Source organism: Cebus imitator, unplaced genomic scaffold (genome assembly GCF_001604975.1).
Source record: "Cebus imitator isolate Cc_AM_T3 unplaced genomic scaffold, Cebus_imitator-1.0 Scaffold99, whole genome shotgun sequence".
NCBI lineage: Eukaryota > Metazoa > Chordata > Mammalia > Primates > Cebidae > Cebus > Cebus imitator.
Window position 1 is genome coordinate 4,925,413 of NW_016107414.1, and position 12,268 is coordinate 4,937,680.

Sequence of the window (12,268 nt, forward strand, 5' to 3'; positions counted from 1 at the left end):
AAAAAAAAAAAAACAAAAAAAAACAAAAAAAAAACCTGCTCCTGTATTGAACATGGACAGACTTTTTCTGGTCATCTTTCCCTAAATAACACAGTATAACTATAATTTAGATAGCATTTACATTGTATTAGATTTTACATCTAACCTAGAAATGATTTAAAGTATACGGGAAGGTGTGCATAGATTATATGCAAATGCTGTGACATTTTATATCTGAGGCTTGAGCATCCATGGGATTTTTGTATCCATGGGAGGTCCTGAACCACTCCTCTATGAATACCAAAAGATAACTGTATTTTCAACATGAAAACAACCTGCTTTTAAAGTATTTCACTGGATAAACTAAAATATTGTTTAAAACTCTTACCGATTTCTTTGGCAATGGAACATTATAAGCTGCAGAACCAAGAACCATCTCGAAGAGTTTGTCTGAGTAAGGTATGGTTTTCTCCACACTTTCCCGGAAATGGGAATCCCATTTGGCATATAGGATAGTGCCACCAATACCTCCGCCAACAAACAAAAGGCCAGCTCCAGCAATTTTGCCAGTAGTCAACCTAAGTGAAAGAAATAGGAAATACATTTATATTTCTTGGCTCTCCTACATCTATTTTCCTATACCAGTGTAAGCATCTCAAAGACCTCTAGCCTTTACTTATCTGCTACTAATTCAGATCTTAGCGGCCAAATTTACTACCACATCTGCACATCACCTTTTCCTGATTTGTTTCTAACTTGTTGCCACTAAAAATAATATTTATTCATTTTGAAAGGCCTAATGGAAGGGCTGCTTGAGCCCAGGAGTTCAAGACCACGCTGAGCACCATAGTAAGACCCCAACTCTACCCCACTCCCCCCCTTAAAAAAAAACATTAGCCAAGCGTAGTAGGACGTGCCCCAGCTACTTAGGAGGCCAAGGTAAGAGGAATGCTCAAGCCTGGGAGATCAAGGCTGCAGTGAGCAGTGATCATGCATGCCACTGCACTCCAGCCTGGGGCAACAGAACAAGACCTTGTCTCAAAAATAAATAAATAAATAAAATGTATGAATAACTATACATTTTTAAAAATGTATAGTTAGTACAATATCTAAGAATGTACCCTTTAACGTTTAACTCAACATGTGCACAATCATGAAATTCTCTCTGAACCCAAACAAGAACTATCACTAACTTTCAAGGCTCCTCTTCCTTAATCAAACATTTCTATAAATACAAAAACTCTTTACAAAATACCAGCCACGTGTGGTGGTTCACACCTGTTATGCCAGCACTTTGGGAGGCCGAGCTACACTGGATAGCTTGGTACTATCTTTAATACAAAACAGCAAATCAGGATCACCTGAGGTCGGGAGTTCGAGACCAACCAGGCCAACATGCTAAAACCCTGTCTCTACTAAAAATACAAAAATTAGCTGGGCATGGTCGCAGGCACCTGTAGTCCCAGCTGCTGGGAAAGCTGAGGCAGAAAAATCGCTTGAACCCGAGAGGTGGAGGTTGCAGTGAGCCAAGACGGCACCACTGCACTCCAGTGTGGGCAATAGAGTGAGACTTCATCTTAAAAAAATACATAAAATAAAATAATGCCAAATACTAACAAATACTTGTTTAAGTTACACCATGCTGAGTTCTGGATATAAATCTATTGCCAGAGAATGGAAGATTGCACATGCAAGGAAGGCTCTACCTTGGATACCATCCAATTACTGAAGAGCCAAAAGGTGCATTATTAACAAATTTTTACCTACAAACAGACAATGCTCCAGAAGGTACCCCAACAATGGTACAGCAAAGCTTCAGTGTATGTGCCCCTTTAAAAAAAGAGGTTTAAGCAGCTATTCCCATATTTGAGGAAAACACACATACCCATTTAGCAGCACACAGTGAAAAGCCTGGTTACAGGGAGACATACTACATACCCAGAGCTGCCTGAAGTAGAGTATCTGCGGCATGGTCGCAATGGACGGAGGACAAACTTCCCACAGAGACAACTCTAAAGAAGGAAAACATCACAACCAGTAGTACAGTTAAAGGAAACTGGTAAGCTTCCTTAGGGTTGGTAATACAGAAATAATACTTTTATTAAACATGTCTTCATTCAACCAAAAATTACTTTATTTCAGAAGTCAATTTATGATGAACCATATTTATAGATTCCTAAAAGCATTGATGCTTCTTATACCTCAAGGCTCACATAAAATTACTTTTAATATTTTTTAAAAATTATCAGACTATGATCAATTAGCACCTTTAAGTGTTATGTATGCTAAGTATTTCTTGAATACAATTGGGATTTGCCACGTTTTCTTAATTGGCCAAAAAAAATCTATTTTTACTTTATAAGCTTAGTTTAGACATCTGAAAAATCACCCACAAAGTTAAGCTAAAAGCATGGCATTATAGGATACACAGTCAAGGAAGAGATCTAACCTCAGCTAACTTATCTAGAAAATCAGTTTTCTCATCTCTAAGTTAATTGCATAGCTGGTCAACTCCTAGAGGCATTCATTTAAAAGCTGATTTTTGGTTTATCTTAGCATATTGTTAGTCTAAAAGCCAACCATCTTAAGGAAAACATTTTAATTAATGTTGTAAATGCTCAGGCACACCTGTCCCCATAAAACTAGTCTATCCTTACATAAAAACAAATGATCAGGGCTATATGTTTTGTGATTGGTTTTAATAAAACACACCTAAATATTTCTTAACAACATGTGGATCCCCTAAATTAAGCAAATGAACAAGCATCTAAATACTATTGGGGAAGGTTGTCATAAACTTAAAACCATTCATATCTATCACTTTGAAATTTTACACTTATCAAATCCATAAAAATATCTTCTTTTAAAATAACCAAGTAGAAAAATCAAACTGCAACAAGAGGGAAAGTGCTTTCTCTAGGTTATTTAAAGAAATTGTATTTAAGGAATATCAGAATTAACACAAACTTCATTTTAAAAGTATCTATAGTTTTGGCCAGGCGTGGTGGCTCACGCCTATAATCCCAGCACTTTGGGAGGCTGAGACTGGCAGATCATGAGGTCAGGAATTCGAGATCAGCCTGGCCAACATGGTGAAACCCCGTCTCTACTAAAAATACAAAAATTAGCTGGGCATGGTGGTGGGCACCTGTAATCCCAGCTACTCAGGAGGCTGAGGCAGAAGAATCGCTTGAACCCAGGGGGCAGAGGTTGCAGTGAGCTGAGACCGTGCCACTGCACTCCAGTCTGGGTGACTCATCTCAAAAATAAAAAGTACCTATAGTTTTAAGAAAACATATCACATAGTCATAGGACACATGAAATTACTTTAGAGTTGCAGTTATAACTTACACTCTACTGGTCAAAGTTTAGAGGTAAACATCTAACTAATGTAGTAATACATTTTGAAAAACAAAAAACAAACTAGATGTTTTAAAACATGTAAAGCAGATACAATTGGTGTTAAAAAGTTTTCAATTATTGGTGCAGTGGCTCATGCCTGTAATCCCAGCACTTGGGAAGGCCGGTGGTGGGGAGGGTGACCACTTGAGCCCAGACGGTCAAAACCAGCCTGGGCAACATGGTTTAGGCAACCATTCCCATATTCAAGGAAAACACACACATCTCTACTAACAATACAAAAATTAGATGGGTTTGGTGGCATATGCCTGTAGTCCCAGCTACTTGGGAGGCTGAGGCACGATAATCACTTAAGCCCAGGAGGTGGAGGTTACAGTGAGCCAAGATTGCACCACTGCACTCCAGCCTTGGCAATAGAGTAAGACCCTGTCCCCACCCCCATAAAACAAAAACAAACCAGAAAAAAAAAACAGTATTTCAATTATTACCTAACCTGTAGAAATCCCAACATTTTTGAACCATTTTTAATAGAAAGGGGTATTTTCCTTCTATTCTGTAAAGCAGGTAGTATGAAATTGTAAACAGAAATGCATCTATTTTTATAAGTCAACAACTCCATTTTTGTGACTCAGGGAGAAAATATTAAGAACACTGAAGTTATGTTTTATTTAAGGTTGCATTTTTTAATCTGTCTAGGTACAAATACGTATTCAGGTCAAAAGTTAAGGCACTGCTAACAGTGGATAATTAGCTAACTGGAGTAACAAGCAGCAAGCATAATGAATAACTGACTCCATGCAATAAGGGACAAATTCAACACTAGAGTTTGAGACTACCCAAATTCATATCCATTTTTTTCTTTTTTTTTTTTGAGACAGAGTCTCATTCTGTCACCCAGGCTGGAGTGCAATGGCGTGATTGCAGCTCACTGCAACCTCTGCCTCCCAGGTTCAAGCGATTTTCTTGCCTCAACCTCCTGAGTAGCTGGGATTACAGGCACATGCCACCACACCCAGCTAATTTTTGTATTTTTAGTAGAGACGGGGTTTCAACATCTTGGCCAAGCTGGTCTTGAACTCCTGACCTCGTGATCCACCCACCTCGGCCTCCCAAAGTGCTGGGATTATAGGCGTGAGCCACTGCACCCGACTGTAGTTTCTCTTTAAATAATATTTTTTTTGTTTGCAAAGACCAAGCCTTGCTATGTTGACCAGGCTGCTCTTAAATTCCTGGCCTCAACCTATCCTCCTGTCTCGACCTCCCAAAGTGTCGGAATTATAGGCATGAGCAACCACCGCGACCCTCTGTTACCAAGGTTGGAATGCAGTGTTATGATCATAGCTTACTGTAACCTCAAACTGCTGGGCTCAAGTGGTCCTCCAGCCTCAGACCCCTGAGTAGCTGGGACTACAGGCAGATGCCCACCATAATTCAGCTAATTTTTTTCTTCTTGTTTTTTATAGAGCAAGGTCTGCTATGTTACCCAGGCTGGTTCTGAACTCCTGGCCTCAAGCAATCCTCCTACCTCGGCCTCTCAAAGCACTGCGTAATTTTTACTTAATTTATATATGAGGCTGGTCCGATGGTAGTGGGTTATCAGAACTTATTAACATCAGTGTCACTAAAGTTGGTATACAACCCCCCACTGGTAAATTTGACTGGCTTTTAAAAATTAAAAGATAAGGCCGGGCGCGGTGGCTCAAGCCTGTAATCCCAGCACTTTGGGAGGATTGTTTGAGCACAGACCCCTGTCTCAATTTCAAAAATTAAAAAAAGAAAGAGAAACTAGCAATTCAAAGTCAAAATCAGTATCCAAAGAGATAATCATTTATCTTAAAGTAAGTTAAGTATAAAAAAAAAAAAAAAAAAAAAAAATATATATATATATATATATATATATGAATATATGTTACTTTATTATTAATATAAGATAATAAATAATTATAATTATGCTGCTATTTAATACCACTAAGTTTAGGGTGATCTGTTACACAGCTAGATAACCAAACATATGTTTGTACCTAGAAGAGGGGTGCCACCACAAAACAAAACATAAACACGAGGTCATGACCTTGGGACTGGTGTTGGGGGTGGCAGAAGCTGGAAGAGCCTTGAAGAAATTGTTAGCAGTAGCCTAATGGCCTCTGTTGCCAGGCTGGAGTGCAGTGGCACACTCTCAGCTTACTGCAACCTCTGCCTCCTGGTTTCAAGCAATGATTCTCCTGCCTCAGCTTCCCAAGTAGCTGGGACTACAGGTGCACACCACCACACCCAGCTAATTTTTGTATTTTTAGCAGAGACAGGGTTTCACCATGTTGGCCAGGATGGTCTCCATCTCTTGTCCTCATGATCCGCCCGCCTCGGCCTCCCAAAGTGCTGGGATTACAGGCGGGACCACCGCGACCGGCCGTAATGTTCTTAAACAGACCATTTATTTATTAGCTCTATCAAACTAAAGTGAAGACATAAAGAAACCTCAAAGCAGCACGACAATCTGGAAATGCAACTTGTAGTATCAGCTGCCTTATGTGAACTCTAACTAGAGGTTCCAGGTTTCCTCTACAGATTGCTGGTTGTTGTCAACTGGTAACGTTTTGGTGGATTTTGTCATAGGGACTCCTCCCACACAAACAAAAAAGGCACCCATAAGTTAATGGGCAGTTCTACATTTGAAATATAGATTGATATGCAACAAATTAACTTTTCTACTGTTAATTTAAAAGTTTCTAATAATCATGCATTAAGGTTAAAAAGTATATCCTGCCAAAATATCCAGTAAGTTTGGCATTGAAGCAGCATTATATTTCAGTGTAAACATATTATATTCTAGGAGAAAAAGTGTTCTTTAGTATAGAAATGACAGATAGTGCTGGGTGTGGTGGCTCACGCGTGTAATTCCAGCACTATAGGAGGCCAACGTGGGCAGATCATGAGGTCAGGAATTCGAGACCAGCCTGACCAACACGGTGAAACCCCGTCTCTACTAAAAATACAAAAATTAGCTGGGCGTGGTGGCGGGCGCCTGTAATCCCAGCTACTCAGGAGGCTGAGGCAGGAGAGTGGCTTGAACCCAGGAGGCGGAGGTTGTGGTGAGCTGAGATCATGCCATTGCACTCCAGCCTGGGTAGCAAAAGCGAAACTCTGTCTCAAAAAAAAAAAAAAGAAATGGCAGACAGTTATCAGTATGGCAAAAGCAGGAACTTGATACTTTAGTTTTCCCTGCATATATGTGAATACATTTTATATGTTATCTATCACTTGGGTGTAATAAGTTATGGCATAAGATGTATTTCAAAATGGCTTGAAAGCTACTGGTCTAGAGATATGAAAAAAAGGAATAAGAGGATTTTAGCATGGGTAGAAGCAAACAGTTGGTGGCCTGATCTACTAAACTACTTTCTAGCACACATTGTAAGCGGCCTATCTCTATCACTGAGTAACATAATGTTTCATAATCCTAACAGAAAGAAAGAATTCTAGACAATAGCTCATGTCCACACACAAGTTCAATCCTAAACTAGCTGGGTTATCAAAATTGGTCTTAAGTAAGCTGGGTTGGTTGATCCTCAAGAATAGTATTTCTTCTTCTTGTTTCAAGTTATAAGCAGGAAAGACTACTCCATATGTAAATGACCACTTCCAGGTTTGTAGTTTGAGAGAGAGCTAGTCTAGGTGGAAAGCCCATGTCTTCCAAACTCAATGACCACTTCAAAAAGGTTGGGCCTGGTGATGCAATACTGGGACTAAGAGAAGAAAGATGGTGCTAGGTCTGAGGAAAAAAAGAAAACAAAACAGGAGGGACCAGAGTTCTAAAGCACATTTACTGAATACCGACATTTAAGGAATCCAAGGATGATGAGCCCAAACATGAAAATAAGCCCAAACATAAAAATAAGGAAGATACTACCTGTGATGGTTCATTTTATATGTCAACTTGAATCGTGTTTTTGGATGAGATTAACATTCGAATTGGTAAACTAGTGGCCAGACATGGTGGCTCATTCCTATAATCCCAGCACTTTGGGAGGCAAAGGCAGGTGGCTTGCTTGAGCCCAGGAGTTTGAGACCAGCCTAGGTAATACTCGAAATCCTGTCTCTACAAAAAAAAAATACAAAAATTAGCTGGGTGTGGTGGTACATGCCTGTAGTCCCAGCTACTCAGGATGCTGAGGTGAGAGGATGGCTTGAGCCTGGTAGATGGAGGTTGCAGTGAGCTGAGATTGCATCAATGCATTCCAGCCTAGGTGACAAAGCGAGACTCTGTCACACACACACACACACACACACACACACACACACAAAATTGCCCCCATAACATAGGTGGGCTTCAATCAATCAGTTTAAGGCTCAAACCCAACAAAATCCAAGAGGCAGTTCTCTAGCAGACTGCCTCCAGGCTGAAACTGCACCATCTACTCTCCTGGGTCTCCAGGCTGCTGGCCATTGGACTGAAATTGCAATATTGGCTCTCCTAGGTCTCCAGCCTGCCAACCCACACAGCATATTCTGGACTTGCCAGCCTCTATAACTGCATGAGTGGAGTCCTTATAACAAATCTTCCTAGGCTGGGCACTATGGCTCATTCCTGTAATCCCAGCACTTTCGGGAGGACAAGGCGGGGGGATCGTTTGAGCCCAGAAGTTTGAGATGAACGAGACCCCATCTCTATTAAAAGTCCAAAACACTAACTGGGCATAGTGGTGTGAGCCTATAGTCCCTGCTACTCAGGTGAGGTGGGAGGACAGCTTAAGCCCAGTTGATCGAGACTGAAATGAGTTATTATCGCGCTGCTATACTCCAGCCTAGGCAACAGAATGAGATCAATACACACACACACACACACACACACACACCCTCTCTTGTTTCTTTTTCTCTGGAGAACCCTAACATATAATCAGAGGTTTGAAAATCTATGGGATGTTTAAAGGGAGGTCACATTCACTTACAGAGATTAAGAAAAATTCCACTTTGGGAAGCTGAGGCAAGCACATAACTTGAGCCTAGGAGTTGAAGACCAGCCTGGGAAACATAGTGAGACCCCAAGTCTAAAAAACTTTTTTTAATTAAAAAAAAAAAAAGCCGGGCACAGTGGCTCACGCCTGTAATCCCAGCACTTTGGGAAGCTGAGGTGGGCAGATCAAGATGTCAAGAGATAGACATCATCCTGGCCAACATGGTGAAACCCCATCTCTACTAGAAATACAAAAATTAGCTGGGCGTGGTGGCTACTTAGGAGACTGAGGCAGGATAATCACTTGAACCCGGGAGGCGGAGGTTGCAGCGAGCCAAGATCGCACCACTGCATTCCAGTCTGGCGACAGAGTGAGACTCTGTCTCAAAAAAAAAAAAAAAAAGAATTAATGAACACATTACATTCATTCATTCATTTATATATGTCATAAACATTCACTGAGCATCTACTCAGAGCCAGGGACTATTGTCAGTACTGGAAATATAGCAGTAAACTATATGGACACAGTTCCATTGCAGAGTTTACATTTTAAACGTGGAAACTGCAATAAATGCACATTATAACATCAGGTAGTGCTTGGAGCTACAAAGCATAATAAAGTAGGATGGGATAAAAATACAGTGATGCAGGGAAGGCAAGAGTAGACAGAATACTATTTTGGATCAGGATGCCCTCTCTGAAGGGAAGGTGACATTTGAGAAAATAACTGAAGGTAATAAGCTAAGCAAATATGTGTGAGTAGAGCCCAGGGCAAAAGAAACACCTAATGAAAAGGGAGTGAGGTACAGGCTGGAGATTACCAGGAGAATCTGAGTGAGGCAGTAGAATAATAACATATGAGAAGAGTCAGACCAAAGGCCCACGGCAGGCAGTTTAGATTTTATTCTGAATGTGATGGGATGTTTCTAAAGGGCATGACATCATGTTTGCCTTTTAAAAAGCCTTTTACTAACTAAATGTCTTACTGGTTTTACTATTCCCTCCTAAACAATGGACGCTAGGAACAGTAAAAGCAGTAAGACATTTAAGATGGGGTTGCTGGGCACGGTGGCTCACACCTACAATCCCAGCCACTTTAGGAGGCAGAAGTGGGAGGATAATTTGAGCCAAGGAGTTTGAGACCAGCCTGTGCAACATAGAGAGACCCCATCTCTACAAAAGTTTTTTTAAAAATTAGCCAGGGATGGTGGCACATGCCTGTGGTCCCAGCTGCTCAGGAGGCTGAGGTAAGAGGATCCCTTGCACTGGGGAGGTCAAGGCTGCAGTGAGCCATGATCATCCCACTGCACTCGAGCCTGGGTGACAAAAAGTGAGACTCTGTATCCAAAAAAAAAAAAAAAAGATGATGGAGTTTAATAAAGTGGAAAGGATCTTGACAAGTGGAATATTCCTCATCAAGTATGATGAGGCTACAGAGTCATCTGCTTGGGGATTAAAGTTCTGAGAGTTGATAAGATAGCAATTTCAGGAAGCTTAGACATCTTGACTTAGAACTATAAAAGGGTACATTTTTTATTACCAAGTTTTAATTAGTTTTCTTATTCCCCAAATGGGATCCCAAAAAGTTGACTGAATTAACTGAAAAGGAGGTCATTCAGGTGGGTCTAGTCTAATCACATAAGCCTTTTAAATCTGGGTCTAGAGAGGAAAGACGGAAGTAAAAGAAATTTGGAAGTCAGAGAGACAAGCTCCTGGTAGCTTGCACGAAAGCAAACATCCACGCTACCAATGGCCTCTGGGAAGCTTGCTGTGGAAGCTGGGAGCAGTGGCTGACGAGAGGCAGCAAGAAAAGAGGGACTTCAGTCCTGTAACTGCAAGGGATTGAATTCTGCCAACAGACTGCATGAGCCTGGAAGAGAACCCTGATCTCCAAAAGAGAACCACAGCATGGCTAACACTTTGCAGCCCTGTGTGACCCTGAGCAGAGAACCCAGATCATCCATGCCCAGACTCCTACAGAAACTGTAGGAGTCATTCACGGGTGTTGTTTTAAGCTGCAAAATTTGTGTTATTTGTTACGTAGCAATAGAAGACTAACACAGGTTCGTTCCACTTTCCTATGGAAGGGGCCGCTTCTGTTACCCTAGCAGCAAATAGAGAAGCGAACCTGAAAAAACAAAGCTTGACTTTTATGATCTCTAACTCACTATTCCTAGAGATTCTGTTCAATTACTGCTTGAGTCACATTACTTGTTTTACTATCTACATTTTGCCAAAATATCAACTTTCTGAAAATCATGAGCAATACAAACAGGTTTTTCAATTTTAGAAAGTAACTTTGGTAACTACGCAAAACTAAAAGTAACTGGGTGTTTTGGCTCCTTGAATGTCAAAGTAGTCCTAGCGCCTGGAGACACAGATCCCTGTCCTAATCTCAGAAGTGAGCCACAAGGTCATGACTCTTGTCTTTCCTTACCAGGAGGTTCAGCTCCACAAAGGAAAATCTTTCGCTTTTGTTTGAATTAAGAAAAGTAGTTCAGAGGTGCTCTCAGCTGCGAAAAGACAGTCCCTTCCAGATAATTACAACCTTGACCCCTAAAATGTGGACTCTCTCTAGAAGTCCACGCACCTCCTGATTAAGGATGCAACAAGCCACGGCTCCGCTCATCCTGCCGGGAACTGTAGTTCTCTCCCGTCGACCTTCAGCACTGGAAACCTATCGCGCGCCCAACCGGCGACCCAGACGACAGCAGCCAGGATTGGTCCTGGACGGGGGCAGCACGGCGCTGATTGGATGGCACGCCCGCGAAGCCGCGCCTCCCGCTACTCTCCACACCCCACCCTGCTGTGGCAATAACCTCAAGTCATCCCACTCCGGCGAACTCCCTGGTGGCTGCCTCACTGCCAGCCCGGGCCTCTCCCAACAAGGTTGGCCCTAAGACTCGCCTCTGTCCTGGAGGCTAGGCAGCGTCCAAGACTCCCCAGTTTTCCACTGACGGTCTTAGGTCAGCTTCATCACACGCCCTCAGTAGCCCGAGCGCTCACCTGGGCGGCGGCGGTCACGCCCGATAACTGACAGGCCCGCAGCATCTCGGTGAAGCGGCCGGCGCTACTGGTGAACGCTGGAGCTGCCGCGGCGCGCGAGTAAGTGTAGGCGTGCGTGCGTCTGTGCGTGCCCGCGTCCGCGCCCCGCGCACCGGAAGGGCAGCCGACTCCACTGCGCACGCGCGAGCTTTTCTCCGTTCCCCGACTCGGCAGCTCTTAAAAGGTGGGTTGTGCCCCGGCTGCGGAAACGCCAGCTCCGGGCGATTGGTGTGAGGGAGGCTATAAGGGCAGATTCACTTTCCGGGTTGCACTCGGGCTACAGGTCCTTATCCTCAAGCTGGGGTTACTAGGTGAACGCGGCCGGAGGGAAAGCCTTCTGAAATCCAGTCTTCAGCCGCACGTGGAAAATGGACATCTGTGACTCTTCAAAGAATTAAAGCAAGAAAGCATCTCAGCCGGCTCTGTGAGCTGGATATTTCGTAGGAAGGAGTGGATTTGGCCAAAGTTACGCAAACAATGGAATTGTCTCAGTTTGCGAGTTTGTTTCGTTTGACAGCCCTTCAGGGAGTCATCCTGATTGCTGGAGACCGTGAACGAACACTGTAGGGACCCTTGTGCGGAACGTGTCAAGTGACACAACAAGGATAGGAACACAGGTTCTTTGGACTCCACAGCTTCTGCTCCTTCTAGATTAAACCACACTGCTTTCTCCAAGTTTTTATTTTAGTAACATAATTTTGGCTGCAATTTGTGGATTGGTTGGAAGATGGGAAGTCAGTGCAGAAGCATGGTTGAAAGTATTCGATTAGGCCAGACGCGGTGGCTCACGCCTGTAATCCCAGCACTTCGGGAGGCCGAGGCGGGAGGATCGCTTGAGTCCAGAAGTTCGAGACCAGCCTGGGCAACACAATGAGACCTCGTCTCTATATAGAAAAACAAAAACGAACGAACAAACGTGTATATATATATATA

General features: G+C 42.7%; 2 protein-coding genes across 11 annotated transcripts in view; one reads left to right on the forward strand and one right to left on the reverse strand.

Annotated features, from left to right (window-relative positions):
• Positions 1 to 11,454, reverse strand: part of IMMT (inner membrane mitochondrial protein) — a 44,955-nt gene extending 33,501 nt beyond the window's left edge. For all 9 annotated transcript variants that reach the window (XM_017536626.2, XM_017536625.2, XM_017536628.2 and 6 more), the window contains exons 1-3: positions 11,297 to 11,454; positions 1,918 to 1,991; positions 368 to 557 (exon numbers count right to left, since the gene is read on the reverse strand). In XM_017536626.2, coding sequence (XP_017392115.1) covers positions 368 to 557; positions 1,918 to 1,991; positions 11,297 to 11,341 — 309 coding nt within the window. In that variant the 5' untranslated portion in view covers positions 11,342 to 11,454. The remainder of the gene's footprint in view (positions 1 to 367; positions 558 to 1,917; positions 1,992 to 11,296) is intronic.
• Positions 11,307 to 12,268, forward strand: part of MRPL35 (mitochondrial ribosomal protein L35) — a 21,602-nt gene continuing 20,640 nt past the window's right edge. Inside the window, exon 1 of one of the 2 annotated variants that reach the window (XM_037741367.1) lies at positions 11,307 to 11,395. The gene's annotated coding sequence lies outside the window, so the exon portion shown is untranslated. Of the gene's footprint in view, positions 11,396 to 11,500; positions 11,520 to 12,268 lie in introns of those variants that run through there. The other variant, XM_037741366.1, reaches the window with a different exon arrangement.